The sequence below is a fragment of the Tupaia chinensis genome, unplaced genomic scaffold (genome assembly GCF_000334495.1).
Source record: "Tupaia chinensis unplaced genomic scaffold, TupChi_1.0 Scaffold000674_1, whole genome shotgun sequence".
Classification (NCBI taxonomy): Eukaryota; Metazoa; Chordata; class Mammalia; order Scandentia; family Tupaiidae; genus Tupaia; species Tupaia belangeri.
This window is the reverse complement of record NW_006160197.1, coordinates 1,121,377-1,142,342: the sequence shown is the minus strand read 5'-3', so window position 1 is coordinate 1,142,342 and position 20,966 is coordinate 1,121,377. Positions and strand designations below refer to the sequence as shown.

General features: G+C 36.5%; 1 protein-coding gene across 5 annotated transcripts in view; it reads right to left on the bottom strand.

Moving 5' to 3' along the window:
- The window catches only part of COBLL1 (cordon-bleu WH2 repeat protein like 1), a 181,945-nt gene that overhangs the window by 52,790 nt on the left and 108,189 nt on the right, over window positions 1–20,966 (bottom strand). For 3 of the 5 annotated variants that reach the window (XM_006160254.3, XM_006160257.3, XM_027776495.1), the window contains 5 exons: window positions 9,401–9,602; window positions 6,834–7,062; window positions 5,987–6,025; window positions 3,120–3,217; window positions 2,777–3,013 (listed from right to left, as the gene is read on the bottom strand). In XM_006160254.3, the coding sequence (XP_006160316.1) occupies window positions 2,777–3,013; window positions 3,120–3,217; window positions 5,987–6,025; window positions 6,834–7,062; window positions 9,401–9,602 (805 nt within the window). The remainder of the gene's footprint in view (window positions 1–2,776; window positions 3,014–3,119; window positions 3,218–5,986; window positions 6,026–6,833; window positions 7,063–9,400; window positions 9,603–20,966) is intronic. The other 2 variants (XM_006160256.3, XM_006160258.3) reach the window with 1 other exon arrangement.

The following is a 20,966-nucleotide window of genomic DNA, read 5'->3' as shown; positions in this document are numbered from 1 at the left end:
AATTCTGGGTCCTACTGAACAATACATCAAAGAACTATCCAGATGTCCAGATCAAAAGAAAAATTAATTAGAAAATTGCATAAAGATGTGTAGTTTGCCAAAGGCAACATACAAAAGAAAAAAGCTTACTTAACATGGAGGCACCAACGAGTCATAGAGCAGAGGTTGAGAATCAAAAGAAACAGTTTTCAGTGAGGTCACTGATAGCACAGCCCAGAATTTTAAGAAGCAGACTATTAGACAAAACAGACCTCTTGGGGATCCAAGCACAAAGGAAGTTTACTGAAAAGGATTGAGAACAGCTGGAATAAAGATTTGTACACAGGGGCTAAGATTTATTTCTGTGCAAAGCAAAGATTTTGGAAGCTCTTAAAAGTATACTAATTTACACTCTCGCAATATAGATTTATGAAAATTAAAAATATAAAGCAATCCTGAAAATGCTACTTCTTAAATGACTTAACTATGAAGAACACTTTTTTAATGAGGTTTTTGCCTTAGGGCGCCTGTGTTCACTAGCGGCAAAGACAGACACAGTGAGAAGAAAAGTGAGAAATTACCCCTCCCCCCAGGGTGGATGGCCATGCCACATTCCTTTTTCCTCCTTTCTCTTCCTAGGATCTTGGGCATGCACGCACATGTAACTGGTGTGATTTTCCAGCCACCAGGTCCAGGACTCAAACCGCGATCGGCTATATTGGAGTCCAGCGACAGAACCACTACACCATCTGCTGACTCCTATGAAGAAATTTAAAGAGGCCAAAAGCACAAAATGAAATCTGTGGGACCCTGACTTGGCCCCAGCATATTTCATTTAGTTTCAAGCTCTTTTTCTTGCTCATACCCAGGCATGCCATCATCTTCACATTCCTACTTCTTTGAACAGGGTTCCTGTGTCTGACTAATGAATTCCCACACAGTCTAAGACCAAATTTGCGTATGATCTCTTCTGTGAAGCTTTACCTGACTACCAAGCAGTTACCCTACAAAACCTAGTGATACTAACATTTGAAAAAAAAATCTTCCTGACTTGTGAAATAAGATTTCATACCATAAACATTAAATTAAATAAGAAAATCTTAATAGAAATAAGGAGATGGCTTAATAGATGATTTTCCAAGTGACTAATGACATCAAGTATTTTTCAAATTCATTTCTAGCTGTTCAAGTTGCTATTTGCTTCCTAAACACCTATAACATAGCTTATAAACTATGTTTTAAAATATGGTTAAACTTTTAAAAAAAGAAAGAAAGAAAATACAGATACGTATATATGTATATTAGGTGATATTAGGTGCTTGGGAAGAAATAGTTTACTTGACTAGTCAATTTCCTAAGCTTCTAAGGTAGAAATAAAACCCTCCACTAGCTATAAGAAAATTTATCAGTGCTTTAAATGCCTCAAAATAAAATTTACTTTCATAGGTATTTAAATTCTCTGATTATAAACAACAAAATGCACAAACTCATGTTCAATCAGATTTGCCCCCAACGGCACTTATATTCCACATGAAAAAAGTAAAGAATGTTCAGATCATCTGGGTATGAAAAGTAGATGACAATAGCATCCTCACAAATCGCAAACTCGGGGAAATGGGGAATTGTGAGGGAGTAATAATAAGTTTTGAGGAAAAGGTACACTTAGGAAAAGGTACAAGTAGAACACTGCTTGGAACATAGGAGTAAATAAAGGTAAGGTCAATAAAAGGCTTAAAGGGACCAGCAGTTAGTGTAAAGGCTATGTCGCTGGACTCCCACGTAGTCGACTGCGGTTCGAGTCCTGGACCCGGTGGCTTAAACTCACACTGGGCGTGTGTGAGTGCGTGCCCAAGATCCCGAGAGGAGAATGGAGGAGAAGGGATTGCGGCGTGGCCATCCCCCCTGGGGGGTGATTTCTCGCTTTCTGTTTCTCTGTCTCTGTCTGTCTGGAGAGCGCATGTGCCCTACAGCAAAAACCTCTCCAAAAATAAATAAATAAATAAAAGGCTTAAAGATAAAAAACAAACAAACAACTATACAATATCAATGTACCAGAAAGAGACTAGAATTTCCCATGAAGAGCCCTTGAATCAGGACAAGAAGATACATGCATCTAGTTAGAAACCCATGAACATAACCCAATTAATAAAAAAAAAAAAATTAAAAACAAGTGTTTCTGTTCTTAATTGTACCTATGAAGCTAGAGCCCTTGGTTAGGCCTTAGTAAACCAAACTTCAAGTTTATTGAACACTTATTTGCCTGAATATAAAAGCTGCTTAAAACTGATATTTATTCTTTAATGTATCACAGAAGTATATGGGGGATTTTCAAATATTCATGAAAAAATTGATTTATTATTTTAAATTGATTTATTTTACATTCATTCACAGTACATCATCAAAGCATATGAAGTGAGATTTCCCATCCAGAATACACTATATTGGATTAATTATAAACATGTTATTATCAACAAATAATTTTCCATTTTTGTTTCTTATATATCTTTTTTTAATTCCAGTAAGAATTTATTTATTTTTATTCAACATAAAATGTTGAAATCCATGCATAACTTTTCATATGTATTTTCCAAAAACTTTTTGAAGCCCCTTCATACATCTATTGAAGGTCTTTTCCAGCAATTAGCTACCATCTTATTACATATTAGTAACTCTTATACTCTTATTAACTTTTTTAGTAGTCTACCCAGAAAAAAAAAAAAAAAAAAAAAACAAGTGAGAAGAAAAATAGATCGTCCCCTAGCCCATCCTAAAGAACAAATGAAGCAAAACCACTCACCTTTTCTGTTTCATCCACACTCATGGATTTTACTACACAGGAAGCTGGCCTCTCCTGGATGTTCACAGGGTCCTGGGGCACTCTCTGAGATGCTGGCATTGGGGGCAAGGGAGCCCGCCTCTTTTTGGGTGCATCTGATGGTAGTGTATTTGAAATATATGGCTTGGAAATGGTGTTGGACCTCACAAAAGTTGGGCGGTGCTTGGTTACCAGTGGAGTGGCAGGTGCACTTGCAGTCTAATGAAAAACAATGTAATTTCAAGATTAAAATACACTTGCAATAAAAAAAAAAAAAAAAACGATTTGAAGAATCTTGTATAATACTACATAGGAAAATACTCACTTGGTCCCGCTTCTTCTTACTGCGTTGAAAAAAGCTTAAGAAGCCTTTATTTTCTTTCTCCTTCATAATGTCTAGGTTTTGTGATATTTGGCAGGATTCTGAAATAGAAGAAAGGTATCTTACTTTTGTATGTGAGGTTGATGGTTCACCTCCAAGTTGTCCTTGTTTCATTTTCCCTTTAAAAATTTATCTAGGGCCAGTTTGGTAGCTCAGTAGTAACACACTGGTTATGTGGAAGATCATAGCTACAGGCCACAATCGTCCACGGTTAACAGAAAAGATAACTTGTCAATACATATCTGTGAACAGAAATATACAATACCACTTACAAAGTATTCTTGTCAAAAATATTTCGTCAAAGTCAGATTGATCTCTAAATTTAACAAGCAAGTTATAGAAAATAAAGTGGATAGAGAAACATGTAAGTGACATCATACAATGCAATCAGCAAATTCTCAAATATGGAAAACTCTTAAGATAAATGACCTGATTTTTTTCAACAAGTGAATTACAAATTAAAAAAAAAAAAAAGTCTGGGGCCAACCCCATGGCCTAGTGGTTTAAAGATCAGTCTTCAACATGGCCAACTTTGGTTTGAATCCCAGCTTGAAACACATGCTGGCCACATGAGAAAAAAGAAAAAATTCTGGCAGGATGGAGAAGAATTGTTCCATGACCACAACCCCCTGGGAAATACCTTCTCTTACTTCCCATCTCTCTCTTACTGTCCCTCCATGATGAGCACATGTGCCATAGGAAAATATTAAGTTAAAAAGACAAGGAGTAGGTATTTGTAAACTTCAAAAGCATTTCCTCTACATAAAAGCATATGGATTTTGTGGTAGGTCACACTCTAATCTGGATGACACTGGAAACAAAGCGTTGTATATCAAAATTTGAGCAATATCATTTAATAGAACTTGGGATTATGTATATATTCTTAAATGAGGAAATAGGTGACTAGAGAGACATAATAACTTGGACAAAGACACACAGGCATTAAATGATATAACTGAAACTAGTATCAATTTAAAGATGACACATAGTGCCTGAGATTTTTATTTTTAAATGCCACTATTTCATTTTAAGATAGACTCTTCCACTAATTGAATGTTGATATACAATTAAATTTAGTTAGAATAGTAGATATAAAAGTTATATAGTGGTACAGTACAATAAATATGCCCAAAGTATTTCAAATTGTTATTTTTGGTAAAGTAATTTCCAAGCACCCAGTTATCCTCCACTTTAGTTAACCCCTAAGTCTTCACATAAAGTTCAAGGACAAGATAACTGCAAGCCAAGAGCTAAACATTAAGACAAGCAAAGGCTTGAGCCTACTGAGAAAAGCAACTGAAGGTGCTGCAGTTTCTCGTTTCTAGGAGAAAGGCTAAAAGTAACTACATGCACAGTCTGAATCCTTCTGATGATATCAGACAAAATAAGAAAGACAGAACATTCATTAATACAACTGTTGTGTTGACCTTGTAGTCTCTGACAGTATAAAAGGAGTTTTCTTAATTTTACTGTCCTAATCTGTTAGAGTTCCGTTCACAGCATTTAATAGTCTGAATAAACCACATACTTCTATGGCTGGAAAGGCTATTAGAAATCAATGCATTCAACACTCTCAAAATAAGGCCAATAGATTATGGAATTTGCTTGGGGTTACATATGTGCAGAGAAGCAACGTTAGGAGCAAAGGCCAAGTACAAGTAACAGAGTGTTGTTGCTGGAAAGAAACGCAAAGACAACTTTTTCCAGCCTCTTTATTATTATTACAGAAGTAGAAGGTAAGATCCAGACAGAGATATTTCCTGTATTAGCTTGACAAATTAGCTTGCCAGTTAATGTACTGTCAGAAGTAAAATGCCTATCTTCTGACTCTTTACCAGTATACATTTTAAGACCTTTAGGCCTTTTCAAGGTCTTTGATTAGGCTGGTCTTCATGATAGCCACCAATAAACATATAATCACACTATTACTTGTGTAGGCTTAATTCTGAGAATTAAGAGCATCGCTGTACTTTAGGAAAATTAGAAGTGGAAAGAAAGCAGATTAGATTCTGATAACACATAATATGTACACTTTATTAAGGTTTTTTTTAAAGTAGGGTGGTAATTATTATGGTAATCGATTATCTAAACATATCCTTTTTTAATAGGGGAGGAACTTTCAAAGTTTATTATTATTGGACAATTATTAATAAAGTTTTTCTCTATAAAAGTAATAAATGTCCATTATAAAATCCTGTAATATAAAGAAACATGAGAAAGTCATAGTCACATATAGCCCTACCACCCTAAGGTAACAACTACTAAAATATTTTTATGTATTTCTTTTCCAAAATTTCATGTAACAGTTGTTCTTTTTTATGTACTATATAAAACACATTTATAAGCTTTTAAAGCTAATTTTAGCATAATTTCTCATATTATTAAAAATCTTCACAAACAATTTAATGAGTACAAATTTTCTTATGATGAACATAACATTATTATTCTGAATAATTATTCAATAGACATAACATGAGATCTTTTCATGATATCACCAAACTATTAGCATTCGTTCCCAATAAAGATTCTAGCATAGTCATTTGTTCTTGTGTGAAAGTATATGTTTTCTCTCTTAGATTACATAATATTTAAACATTAATGAAAATGAAATTATTATAATTAAACTCAGAAATTAAGTGGGGGAATTTATAAATTATCTTTGAGGAAATAGAACACAAAGATTTTCTGAGTTAAAATCTCTTACAACGTGTACACATTAGTAATGTTATGAAAACAGGTAAAGTTAGACATTTATTTTCAATTTACCCAGTTTTATGTTATAATTTGTTTCTACAGATTCATATTCTTACCTTGTAAAGATGACTTATTGAAGGCAGTGACAGAAGTGGCTACAGAAGGAGGGGTAAAAGAGGGTAAATTGACTGTAAAGATGATGTTTGTTCAAGTATAAAACATCGCTGAGTTGAAAAAGTAGTGTACAGACTATGGAAGGCCTACCACCTTGGAATACTTTGACGTTCTCTGAGTATGTAATTGTTCCCTTCACTAAACCTGGTTTTTCCTAGTAAAACTGATTCATATTGAATAAATAAGCTTGCTTTTGTTGACGATACATCATAAAAATCAACATTATCTAAGATCTTGTTAATCTAATATGTCATATTATTTCTATAGATTAAAACTGCAAGTTGTCTCAGAAGTTTTTGGACTTAGATGGATTCATCTTATAAGCCAGTTTATTTTGGATGCTATCTTTAGGGAAAAAAATTGGCAAGAAACTTCTAAATTTTAATGTCAATTAAGATTCAAACAAAGCCATAGTGAGTCGACAGTAATTCACACTCGATTAGAGCAAAAATGAATTTACAAGTAAATTTTCATTTTTTGTTCAAATTTCAAGGCCACATAAAGTCAAATTCCACCATATACACTAAAAAACGTATAGGTAGATAGAAAAATAAAAATTATAGATGACATATAAGATGAGTTTTTCTTTCCATACATGAAATCAAGTTAATTTTATATTTATTTATTTACATTTAGTTTTTCTCTCCTTTTCCTAATGACATGTATTTCCTTCTATGTATAGAATCCATTAACTTGCCGTCATGAACTTGAGAACACCTACATATTAACATGACACATACTCACACACACATACATGTATTTACTTCCTGAATGAAGCAAAAATCTTACCTCTATTGGCATCCATGGCATATAACTCTCTGAGTCCCAGGTCATTCAGAGATTTTGTCAAGTCGAGGGGCTCCTGAGATTGATAATCTTTCAACAACAGTGTATGTAATGGATCAAACTCACATTTGCTGCATATAATAGGGGCAAGTTCTTGAAGTGATGCGTGTGGACTGACTCTCACTATGGCCTTCTGTGTTTTCTTAAAATTGATTACTACTCTGACAGTTTTCTGAAACACAAATTACAGCCACAGTTACAACCCAATTTATGTACTGAAACAAAATGTCTATAATCACGTCGAGAATAAGCGTTCTAGTCTTACGTATTCAAACAATAAACAGTACTTTCTTTTTGATTACTGCTACTTCCTAAATCCAAAGCAAGTTCTTAGGAATAAACATTAGTTTTCTTATTAAATAATGCAGTTTAAGTTCACAACCTTTTTATAATAAAATATTAAACAGGTTTATTTCCCAAAAGTAACAAAAAACACATCATATCCTGTACTACAGATAGTTTTACTTTGTTCCTTAAAATATTTACTATTTTAATTTTTTTAAGAGAGATTTTTCCTATAGTGCATGTATGCTTGCCAGAGTTTTAGAGAGAGGGAGAAAATGAGAAATCAACCCCCTCCCCAGGGGGATGTCCACACCGCAATCCCTTCTCCTCCATTCTCCTCTTGGAATTTTGGGCATGTACACACACGTGTACAGCATGTGGTGAATTTCAAGCTGCCAAGTCAGGGACTTGAACCATGGTCGGCCATGTGGGAGTTCAGTGACATAACCATTACGCCATCTGCTGGTCCCTAAAATAGTTACTTTAAAATTAACAAATACATATAGTTTATCCTCTATATATAAATCAAACTTAGCAATATTAAAAATATTTAATATCAGTCACATGCTACAGAAGGTAAATATTTTAATATTAATTTAAAACATGTCAACTTTTTATAAAAATATGAAAATGCATGTATTCAAGTCATATGTAAATTAGCTATCAACTGAATGTATAAACTTTTATGTATTTCATGAAGTGAAAAATGGTTGATATTCATAATGAAAGAATATTTCTTGAAACCATAAACTTCTATTCCATTGCTTATAAAAGAAAATTTTATAATGAAGAACTGATGATACTACAATCATTGCAGTTAAAAAATTTCACTGAAAATGTATACATTAGGGCCACATTTGGCATGGTGGATAAGGTGCTGGATTCCCACATGGCTAGGAACGGTTCAAGTCTCAGGGTTGGAGGCTTGAAAATCACACTGGGCATGTGTGCATGCATGCCCAAAATCCTGTCAGGAGAATGGAAGTGAGGGGTCTGTAGTTTAGCCATCCGCTCAGGGAGTGACTTCTTACTTTCCCTCTCTATCTCTCTCAGGAGAGCACACACGGCCTACGGCAAAAGCATTTAAAAAAAGAAATTAATACATTAAAGAAAATTGGGGGTCAGGCAGTGGTGCAGTGATAATGTAACTGGACCCACATGGAGAGGTCCTGGGTTCATGTCCTAGAAACCACTCTGAGCACACTGGGTGCACACGCACATCCCTATGATTCCAGCTGGCTGAGACTAAACTAGGGATGGATTGCCATGTGACGACTCTTCTGGGGGTACCTCTCTCTCTGCCTATCTCTCTGTTGATCTCTCTTTCATGGAAGACATACATAAATAAAAAGTATGAGTTCATATTTTAAAAAAAGAAAACTGACGGGGTCGGCAGGTGCAGTGGTGGTTAAGGGCACTGGTGGTTTGAGTCTCGGACCTGGTGGTTTGCTTGCTTTCTCTCTCTCTCTCTCTCTCTCTCTCTCTCTTCTCTCTCACTCTATTCCTCTCTAGTCAAATTAAAATAAATAAATAATGTTAAATAAAATAATTATTAAAAAAAAAAAGAAAACTGAGTCCTTGGGTGATACAAATTAATAGTAGTTTAGGGGATAGTAAGTTACAACTTCTATTACTAAGTGTAAAGAGTCAAAAAATTATTTTAATAGTTTCTTAAATGAATTTTCATTAAAATATTCTAAAACCTTCCTTAAAATATAAAGTGCTTACTAAAAGGGAAGCTGAAAATAAAGGTAATTCATAATTGTAGATTCCAATACGATCACATTGATTACTCGATCGAAACTCTAAAATGTTCCCCAAATTCCAGTCAATGATCAATAACCAACTAGATCCTAAGCGAAGTGGTCCAAGAAAAAGAATAACCATGTTAACATCAAATTTGACCAGGAAAGTCAATGTTAAGTTCATTTACAATAAAATAAAATTTGTAAAACTACAAAAAATTTCAAAATTACAAAATTACAAAAATCAACTTATTATTTTAGGGGCTGGCAAGTGGCTTGGTGGTTAAAGGTGATGGACTCCCACATGGCCAACTGTGGTTTGAGTCCTGGACCCAGAGGCTTGCCTTCTCACTTTCCATTTCCCTCTCCCTCTGTCTCCCTCTGATCAAACTGGAAAATAATAAGTTCAATAAAATAATTTTTAAGAATCAACTTATTATTTTAGACACAAGACATCAATATCTACAGTGAAATTCTTACCTCTGGTATTATTGGTGTAGGTTTTTTCTTATCCACATTTTTTGGCTTTAAAATGACCTTCTCTACCTCCAACATTCCTATTGGTGTGTTTGGCTTAAATTTGACATGGTTCTTTTCAGCTGACAGTAGATCAATTGTGTAACTTGATGGATTTAAATGATACTGTGCACAGAGGAATATCAACAAGTCCATCATAGGTTTACTGCAAAAGAAGAGTAATGTTGATCATAAAGGTCCATAAAGTAGTTTTACTATTACCGTTTTGAGGTTGTTCCTAGGATGCTCTTATCTTCAGCAAATAAAGTTGGTCTAGCAGGTGGAGTGGTGGTTGAGGTACTGGACTTTCACATGGCTGACCATGGTTCAAGTTCTGGACCTGGTGGCTTGAATATCACACTGGGCACATGTGCGTGCATGCCCCAAATCCCAGGAGAATGGAGGAGAAAGGATTGCAATGTGGCTATTCCCCTGTGGGGGGGAGGGAGGGGTGGGTGATTTCTCACTTTCCTTCTCACTGTCTCTCTTTGACACATATGCCCTATGGCAAAAACAAAAACAAAAATAAAGTTGCAAAAACAGTACTTGTGAAAGTAGCTTAAAATCTAACTGCAAGGTATTTAAGTAGATACAATTACAATAGTTAAAAATTCTGGGTAGAGAGCTTAGATCCAAGTGCTGACTTGATGATTATGATTTTATTTGTTGAATTGTCTTCATACTAGAAATTTCAGGAGGAGGAATCCTTCCCTTGCCCAAGAGTGGTTACTTAGTTTTGCAGAAGTTCTTTCACAATATTGGAAGACTGTCCATCTTCAGTTTATAAATTAGTTATATTCCAAAGTTCTTGTCAGAATAAAGCCTTTGAAAAACCACCACCACATTTTGGCTTTAGAAAGCAGTTAGTGAAGCTCACAAAATCCTATAGTACAGATTTCTTAAATCATTCAAAGGATACTTATTTAATATTTTCTAGGCACTGAAGACACAGTACAGACTTATGGAAAACTTATTCTCATAAAGGTAATACTCTACGAACCTATTAGACTATGTGTTGGCAAACTATACCTGCAGGTCAAACAGTTCACAGTTTTTGAAAATAAAGTTTTATTAGAACAATGCCAAGTACATTTGTTTACCTAATGTATAAGGCTGCTTTCATGTTACAATGGCTGTCTTCAACAGATGTGACCAAAATTGTAAGACCCACAAATTTAATGTATTTACTGTCTACTCCTTAGAATAAGCTTAGGAGCCTTGGGAGAAACAATTTTAAAAGGAACAAAGTATATGCATGAGATAATTTCAAATAGTGATTGAACATTGAATGTTAATTTAATACTTGAACTATTTCTGTAGGAACTTGCATACCCAACTTCAAATTCAGGATATTTTCCAATTTTTTGCTTCCCTTTCCACAGGCACCACTTATTGATATAAGCTTGTGTTTTCATTTATATCATCAACTGGAAAATGTGGTATCTGAGTCTTTAACTGTTGGTCCTTAAGAAGAGCAAAAAATCTTTAGTATCATGAGCTTTCCTTGAAATTCTGCTGTGTGTTTCTTTTTTTTTTTTTTTTTTTTTAGCTTGTAACAGGAAACATGTACTCATCAGACAGAGGGAGAAAAAGTGAGAGGGCACCTCCTCAGTTGAGATGGCAATGCCTCAATCCCTTCTCCTCCATTCTCTCAGGATTTGGGGCATGCATGCACATGTGCCCAGTGTGTTTTTCAAGCCACCAAGTCTGGGACTTGAATTGTGTGATTAGCCATGTGGGATACAGCCACCTTAGCTACCATACCATCAGCTGATCCTGAAATTTTTGTTCACTCTTTTTTTTTTTTTTTGAAGAGGTTTTTTGTTTTTGTTTTGTTTTTTTGCTATAGGGTGCGTGCACTCGCCAGACAGACAGAGACAGACAGATAGAAAGCAAGAAATCACCCCCCAGGGCGGATGGTCACGCTGCAATCCCTTCTCCTCTATTCTCCTATCAGGATCTTGGGCATGCACGCACACGCGCCCGGCGTGAGTTTCAAGCCACCGGGTCCGGGACGCAAACTGCAGTCGACTACATGGGAGTCCAGCAACATAGCCATTACGCTAACTGCTGGTTCTGTTCACTCTTAAGAATAAGATATTCAGAGGTTGGCAGGTGGCATGGTGGTTGAGGTCACTGGACTTCCACATGGCCCACTGTAGTTTGAGTCCTGGATCTGGTGGCTTGCTTTCTAACTTTCCCTCTCCCTTTCTCTCATTCTGTCCGTCTATGGTCAAAATAAAATAAAATAAAATAAAATAAAAGTTAAATAATTCTTTTTAAAAAGAATAAGACATTCGGGAACCAACAGATGGTATCATGGTTACATTGCTGGACTCCCATGTAGTCAACTGCAGTTTGAGTCTCAGACCCAGCAGCTTGAAACTCATATTGGGTGCATGTGTGCCCATGATCCTGAGAGGAAACTGGAGGAGAAAGGATTGTGGCATGGCCAATACCCCTGGTGGGGGGCGGGGGTTCTTGCCTTATGTCTCTCTGTCTCTTTGTCTCTCTGGTAAGCATACACGCCCTAAAGCAAAACTCTCTAAAAAAAATAATAAGTAGATAAAATAAAAGACATTCATGCTGCTAGGACACTGATACTTGAGGCCATAGGGGAGGTCTGGATTTCCCTGCCCAACCTAAACAGTCTAGCATGGTAAGACACTCCTGTAGTTCTAGCTAGCTGGAGGCTGAGGCAAGGGGATACAAAATTATGGTGAGATCCTGTCAAAAATCTCAGACAGACGAGCAAACTTAAAAAACATGGCACTAAAACACTACATAAAAGTCTTTTCATGGATGGGGATGTGTGTTGGCACTTTATATTAATTGGGTAGCAAGGTATTTTTCCTCCAGTGGGAAATGTGTCAGAAAAAAAAAATCTCCAATTTCTTGGCTAGAGATATAAACCTGACTATTGTCTTCCAGGAGCTTGACAGAGATAAGAGGCTAGGAATGTCACTACTCAGTATGCCATTTTTAATTTAGAACATCTGTTTTCATATGGCACTTCAACCCACTCTCCCAAATGGAGTCCCCAAGTCCATAGCGTTTCTGATTCAGCTTTTCCAGAGAAATAGTCTCCTGCAGCGGTGGGGAAGGGTTACTTATCTTACACTGAGTGGTCTTGAGGTCAAGCAACACTGCATAGATTTACAACCCATCCTCTATGTTCAACTCCCATCTCAGCTTCACCTTCTGTGGTTATTTTCCATGTCTTCCTTTTTATTTTTATTTATTTATTTTTTGAGAGGTTTTTGCTATAGGGCGCGTGCGCTCACCAGACATACAGAGAGAGACAGAGAGATAGAAAGCGAGAAATCACCCCCCCGGGGGGATGGCCACGCCGCAATCCCTTCTCCTCCATTCTCCTCTCGGGATCTTGGGCACACAAACACACACACGCCCAGCGGGAGTTTAAGCCACTGGGTCCGGGACTCGAACCGCAGTCGACTACATGGGAGTCCAGCGACATAGCCATTATGCTAACTGCTGGTCCCTTCCTTTTTTATTTTTAAGACACATTTTTGTTACAGGGCATGTGTCCTCATTGGAGAAACAGAGAGACAGAAAGCAAGAAATCACCCCCCAGAGGGGATGGCCACGCCGCAATCCCTTCTCCTCTCAGGATTTTGTGCACACATGCACACATGACTGGCATGAGTTTTAAGCCATTGGATCTGGGACTTGAACCATGTCACTATGTGGGAGTCCAACAATCAACCATCAAACCATTTGCTGGTCTCAAAGTTATGTTTCTTTTGTTTTGGGACTTGAACCGTGTCAACTATGTGGGAGTCCAGCAATGTACCATTAAACCATCTGCTGGTCTCAAAGTTATGTTTCTTTTGTTTTTTTTGTTTTTTTTTTTTTTCCTTTGGAGAGCTTTTTGCTATAGGGCGCACACCCTCGCCAGAAAGACAGAGAGAGACAGAGAGACAGAAAGTGAGAAATCACCCCCTGGAGGGATGACCACACCACAATCCCTTCTCCTCCATTCTCCTCTTGAGATCTTGGGCACGCACACCCGTGCCCGGCATGAGTTTAAGCCACCAGGTCCAGGACTCAAACCGCAGTGGACTACATAGGAATCCAGTGACACAGCCATTATGCTAATGCTGGTCCCAAAGTTATGTTTCTTAAAGGCACCTTATTTCTCTTTTCTTCCCTCACATACAAGTAATAACCTATATACATATATCAAGAAAAAAATAAATCCCTCCATAAAATATATTCTGTCAAATATGCTTCTACCCTCAAGATATACTCCATATGTCTTTATTAGATGTTTGCACAATCCTATTTAGGAGTTTTACAGCCTTCCCTGGAGCTATACACTATGTCCATACATTAGTTTGTCTATAATTGCCCGACTGTGGTTTTGGATAGTACATTTTTAATTTCATCCAGAGGAAGACCAGCAAAATGATCTTATGAAAGTTTATTTTTGTATAAAATTCTATGAGAGTAAATTGATGTCACATATCAATCCTAGACTTGAAAAAGGTATTTTCTTTCTTTGACAATAAATAAAGCCAAGGATTAAGTAATGTCTAGGAAATGCAGTATCATTATAAATATTTATTCTGGGTAAAGAGAACGTGCACTGCCAATGGCTAGCTGTCCACTGTCTGTGAGTAAAGGGTGATATGTCAGATTCTATTTATATTTCTCTCTATATTAAAATGTGTCAAGTAATAAGTGTAAAACACTAAGCCTTACACTTCGAACATCTTTTACTTCTTAAATGCACAGTTCTTTAGACAATCTGCCAGAAATGAAGGAGTTGAAAAAAGTTGTTATTAAGGTTTTTTTAATCCCTACTTTTGTACCATTTATCATTTTTTACACAGAAATACATAAATACTTATGAAAAAGACATTTTCCATTTTTAAAAGGTCAGATCAATTTAAGAGCCTTTTTATGGCTTTTTAATATGCTTTATTGGTACAGTCATCTGTCTCTCTCTGTGAGGGATTGGTTCCAGGGTGCCCTGCAGATACCAAAATCTGTGGATGCTTAAGCCTCTTAAATAAAATGGTGTAGTGATTTTCATATAAACTACAAATACCCTGCTGTATACGTTAAGTTATCTCTAGATTACTTATATTACTAAACATAATATAAATGCTATGTAAATAGTTGTTGTACTGTATTTTTATCTGTACTATTTTTATAGTTGTATTTTTATTGTTTTTTTTTTCCTGATTATTTTTGACCCACAGTTGATTAAGCTGCAGATGTGGAGCCCAATAGTAAGAAGGACTAATTGTATTTTTATATGTGATATATTAACTTTCTGATTTAATAAGTGGAGTGGATAATAAGTCAAGAATATAAAAATAATGGTCTATTCCCTCAGTCAACTTGGTTATCTATAATCTTTCCATGCTAAAGCAGATTTCCTGGCAAAAAGGTTACATGCCAAATAGTGCTAATTATGACCTTTGAACTCAATACTGTCTACATGTTTTCTAATTAGAATCTGTCTTTGAAAGACAACTGAGAAGCAGAACTTCTTCATGACTGTACTCTCTTACTCTATAATTTCGGGTTCAATTTGTTATCTGATAATCCTAAATATCAATTGTGTCTTGAAAATATTCCTATTTGCAGATAGATAAAAACAACAGATCAGAAGTGATAGATACAAATATATGTGAGAGTACAATACCTCATATAATGTTATACTTCAAATTTCTAGAGAAATAATTACATTTTCAATAAGTGGTACTAAGAAAAATGACTAGCCCTCTGATGAAAAATGAAAAGTGTATACCAGGTATATAACATAAGTATACCAGGTATATAACATAAGGATATAATTCTGGAAGGAAATACAAATTATGAAAGAACAGAAACCCATGTTTATTTAGTTTATGCTCTGAAACAATGCGCCCAATAGAATATTGTACAGCAATAGAAATGTTCTATATCTGTTCTGTTCATACTGTAGCTGTTGAACCAGTGAACTAACAAGCTAAATTTTTCATTTGAACTTTTACTTTTACATGAAATTCAATTAAAATAGACACATGTAGTAAATGGCTGCTGCCCAGACAAAGCAGTTCTAGCATACTGGTTCCCAAAGTGAGATCCGTGACCAACAACATCAGTATCTGCTGGGGACTTGTTAGAAAAGCAAATTCTTGGGGCCAACAAGTGGTGTGGTGGTTAAGGATGCTGGACTCCCACATGGCTGGCCGCAGTTCGAGTCCCAGACCTGGCGGTTTGCTTTCTCACTTTCTCTCTCTCTGTGTCTCTCTTACTCTGGTCAAATTAAAATAAATAAATAAAGCTAAATAAAATCATTCTTTAAAAAAAAGCAAACTCTTAAGCCCCAGCCTAGACCAATGAATCAGAAACTCGGGGAGTGCACTGCAGCAATCTGTGCATTGGCAGGTGCTCTAGCCTATCATGATGTCTGCTGCAGTTTCCTGAAACACTGGCCTAGAGACAATAGTGTAAAGATAGGTAAAATACATAGAATGTCAGATAGTGATAAATACTATGATGAAAAATAAAGAAAAAGGTTAGGAAATATCCTGACTTAAAGATGACTTTAGCATATAGACCTGCAAGGGGCCAGCAGGTGGCACGGTGGTTAAGGTGCTGGATTCCCACATGGCTGATCGCGATCTGAGTCCCAGATTTGGCTAGTTGCTTTCTCACTTTCTCTTTCTCTCTGTCCGGTCAAATTAAAAAATAACAACAACAACAAATAAATTAAATAATTACTTTTAAAGAGAATAATATAGACCTGTAATATCTAAGAAAAGAGCATTCCAGGCATAGCTGACAATTGCTAAGGCCCTGAGGCACAAGTGTGTTCTACATGTTTAAGGAAAATCATATACTCTAGGGACATGTTGGGAGAGAGGCCTTGAGTGAGGTGTGGGGACATGTTCTGAGCAAATACCACCTGTCCCTTTGGGCTTTGGCAGAACCTTGCAACTTGTCCTTTCCTTGACCCTTGCTATAGGCAGAGCAAAGGGTGGAAATTGTAAAGGGAGTTCCAACAGACACATCTGATGGAATTCAAGACACATCTTGATCCCCCAGTTAGCAAAGTCCAATCCCTGCTCTGCCTCTGTGATATTCTTTAGCCCTCTCTGGATATGGTGTTACCTACCCACCTTATGGAGAGATTCTTTAGCCTTATGTTTCTTCCCCATACCTGCAGCTAGACTTCTCTCCATTAGAAAAGATAAAGGGATTTCCTCCTGATGGGATTATCACCAAGAGATACCCCTGGCCTGGTATGTCTAAACCCTTATAGATCTGTTACCTGCTTCTTATTGTCTGTAACACATCAACATATCTATGGAATGTCATGAAATACACATATATGATGTCGCTTTGCCCTATAAATAAAGGTGCCCAGTTTGTCTGGGCGGCACAAGTTGCTTGGGGTACCTAGGCTCAGGCTTCCTGTGTCCTCTGTTACTCTCTCTCTTTGTCTCTTTCTTTCCACTTCCTCCTTAGATAGAGCCAAGCCCTGGGGTGGACACTGTCAATAATCCAGCCCGCTAGGGTGAAAAGAGTAGGCATGAAATCAGAGTGAAAATTTAATAGTGCTTAAGGCCTTTTTTGGTGAAAATTTGAGATTTTACTGAGCCAGCAAGCCACTGAAGAGTTCCAAGGAATGATGTGATCTTCTTTACATTTTAAAAGAATTACATTTTGACTCTTCTGTTCTGCATAGGTTGGGGGAACAGTTACTGGGCTGTTGGAAAGATTTAAGGTAGAAGACAATGCCCATTGAGCCCATTTAGACTAACCAGATTCCAGATATATTTTATAAGGAGCTATAGGATTAAGGTCACTACAGAAGGCAGAAGAGCCAGAAAGGAAAGCTAGCCAGAGGAAACAGGCTGGGATTGCAGGGACACTACAAAGGGGCAGGGTGGGTGAAAGGACCCAATGGGGGCTTAAATTGCACATTTAAATGGTTGTTATGTGGTGGATTACTAATTTCTCCCTGGTGACTCAAACTATCACTAAGATCCTGGCAGATTTGGGAGGGATAAATTAAGAAAAGGAAGGACATTTCAAAAAGTAGAAACTAAAATTAAAAATCTAGAGGTGATAAGATATAAAATCAGAGCCAGCAATGACCCAAGAATATAAAACTCCTAAGAATTTAAAATAAGATTACAAAGGGGATTACACTTTCTCCAGAAAGTAGAATAGGGATTCAGGCTAATCCTATTTAGACCTTAAGGATCCATGTGCCCTTGAGAAGTTATCTGGGTTCCATTTATACCTAGATGAGAACTCCTCTCGTAAGACCACACCTGAGCAAACTTAATTCCCAGGACCCAATATAGGGTCAGCTACAGAGTGTGGTCGATGTTGTTGAAGGAGGAATTTAGAGGAGCCAATGATTATTTTCTCTTCAGTAATGATGCTTGAACATTGGTGAGCTCAAGCACACCACAGACAATATATCACTCTTACAATGTATGCACAGTACTGGGTACATGTGAAAGCAGTTATTCGAAAGGGGAGATTCATATGCTTATGGAAAAAACCTGAAAGGTGTAAGTTGTTTGTTTGTTTTTTAATCAAAAATCTTGAGTAACAGCCTCGTGGTGTTAAAGTCAGGCCATCTTTACACAATGTGGGACACAAGCATTAAGCAGGGTCCAAACTTTTTCCAAAAACAGGCTTGAAGTATTTCATCAGAGCAGTCGGAATGCTTGAAGTATTTAATCAGAGCCTCCTTATTCTGCACTAATACACGGAAGAGATGACCTTGAGGACAGAAAATATTGACAATCTAGCTCCACTATAAAAGAAGCCATAATGTCATAAAAGTGGGACATTAACTTGAAGCAGGTTCTGCATCCAATGGGGCTGCAGCTTGGATTAACTAGTCACGGCTTACCCAGAGAAAATGAAATTATCTTTTGGATATAATTGTTTAGAATTATCCACCTGGATATCTACCTCTATCTGAAAAAAAAAATTTTTTTTGATTTGGTGATAATTATCCTGAGCTGATGTACCTAACAGCAGTTGGCTAACAAGCTTACCACAAGATCACCACAGAAAAGATGCCTCTCTTCTTGTTTTTCTAAGGCAGGAGCATATGTGAGCAGCTGATCTGAAATCTGGGGGGAGTAATTAAAACTGGAAAAGGATTCGGTGAACTTCATCATTCTAATGCATACCGTCTCTTCCTCTTCTACATTATCATTATTACTTTAAATTTTAATATATTTTATTACTTAAAGTCTATTTTGCATTAATATTATTTATGGATTTATTTTTTGTTAAGGCATTTTTAAAGAATCTTTAAAACTCTTCTTTGAAATAAAAGAATCCTGGTGAAATTTCCCACTACCTTTTAGAAATAACAATCTTTTGCATTAATTTTATATCCATTATTTCCTTTGAGCCCATAACCACCACAATAGTTACTCTGGCTTCATAAACAAATGAACAAAAAAAACTTAGAGTTTACATAATCAGATTCTGTAGAACACATATAGAATGAAGGGAACAATCAGCATTAGAATCTCCTGACTTTCCAACCCAACATTTCTTTAACTAAATTTTAGCCTCATGGTACCTCAAGTGCTGCCCATCAGAATGGAGAGGTGGTTTGAAACAAACTTATCCACTATCTGCTGCAATTTGACTTCACAGACTAATGACATCACTAAATCATCCAGGTATCCTCCAATGACAGTTTGTGCACTGGTAACACATGGTAGGGGTAATTTGACCCAGTTTTAGTTTGCTATCAGCTGGATAAAACAGGATTTCCATTTCTGTGTTTTAAAGATCCAATTGGGTATCAAATGCAGGTCATGGTTCACTAAAGAGCTTTCAGGTCAGCAAGATGTATAAAAACTGCCTCAGAAAATTCCCAAACACTGCAGGTTTTTAAACAAAGTCACTTATGAATAAGATGGCTATTTATCATTAAAGATAGGACAACTGAGTAAAGGGGGATATTATTAGTAATGCTCGGGAATGATAGGTGGTAAGAGGGACTATCCTAAAAGAACGGGGTTACATAATGATAAATATTATAAGTAGATGGATTTCAAGTATCTGATAAGGGACTGAATTCTATAAAGAAGATTGTTTATTATGATTCTTGAAATCTTCCCCAGTTTCTAAGAAAGGATTTTACACTTTTTTTTTAAATCATGCACTCGCTGAGAGAGACAGAGAGAGAGAGTGAGATGGACTCGATGCTGCAATCCTCCAGCCTCCATAGGTTTTTGCCATAGGGTGGGCGCTACCACGCCAATAAATCCTCTAATGTGTTGACTTGAATTGCTTCCTCTCTGCTCTTTTTAATTACAACAATCCAATTAGAGTTAACGATGATAGCATAACATTTTTAGAATGTTCTCTATTATTATTGATGTTTATCCATCTTATTATGCTAACGCATTTAGTTCAGTAAGGAGTTCAGAAATGGAGTAACAAAGGCTGAGTGCCTCTTGGCTGGGGGTCAGGACAACAGCACCAGATTCCATATTATAAATAATTAAAGGTATGAGTTTATTTTGGTGCAGAAAAAAATTGAAATCTTGGACCAGTAGATGGCATGGAGGTTAAGGCAACTGAATACCTATGGTTGATTATGCAATTCAAGCCCCAGGCCCCATGGCTTGAAAATCACGCCGAGAGGGTGTGTATACGTGGGTGGAAACATGTCTTCCCAAGAGGAGAGTGGAGAAGGGATTGTAGCATGGCTATCCCTCCAGGGGGTGATTTCTGAACTTTTCTCTCTGTCTTCAGTGAGCACATGTGTCCTATAGCAAAAATTAAAAAAAAAAAAATTAAATCCATATGGTTATTTCATAATACAGATTTTCCATGGACTTTTTGAAGATACTCCAAGTGTATCACTCTTTGACACTCTTCAATAAATGTTAAGTACAATGTAAACTTATGAAATCCTGAGATTTGAACTGTTGCAATATTTTGTTTTAACAAAAAAGATCCACATTGATCTATAGTATTAGCTTATTGTTTTTATAGTCTATTATTTTCCAATAGGTGGTGCTGTATTCCATGTAAAGTTTCCTGAGCTCTTTAGCCAATCCACCCTGTACCAATCAAAACTGGGGACTTCTCCCAAATCTGCTATAAACTAGACAAGCAAACCAGACCAGAAATTATGTACATGTCCCTGGGTCATTTATAGGAAAACACCAGAGAGGTGAGGTGACTTGCTTGAAATCACACAGCAAGTTATATCGTAAACTATAATTTCTAATTGGGACTTCCAGATTCAAGTTCTATGCTTTCTTTGTTTTCATCCATCACATCCTTAGATTGCACAAATCGAAACAAATTTCTGCTTATGGCAGAGGCACAAAAGAAAAAACTCCCCTTGTTATAAATGGTGTTTGTTCCTTCTCTCTTATGAGGAAAAAAATAGCTAATATAGCCATTGGATGCCCTCCTTATTTTATTAAATTCCCCCAATTGAAAATTTTGCTGTAAAATGATGTATTTAAGAAGTTCATGGAAAATATGTATGATGAAAAAATATGCA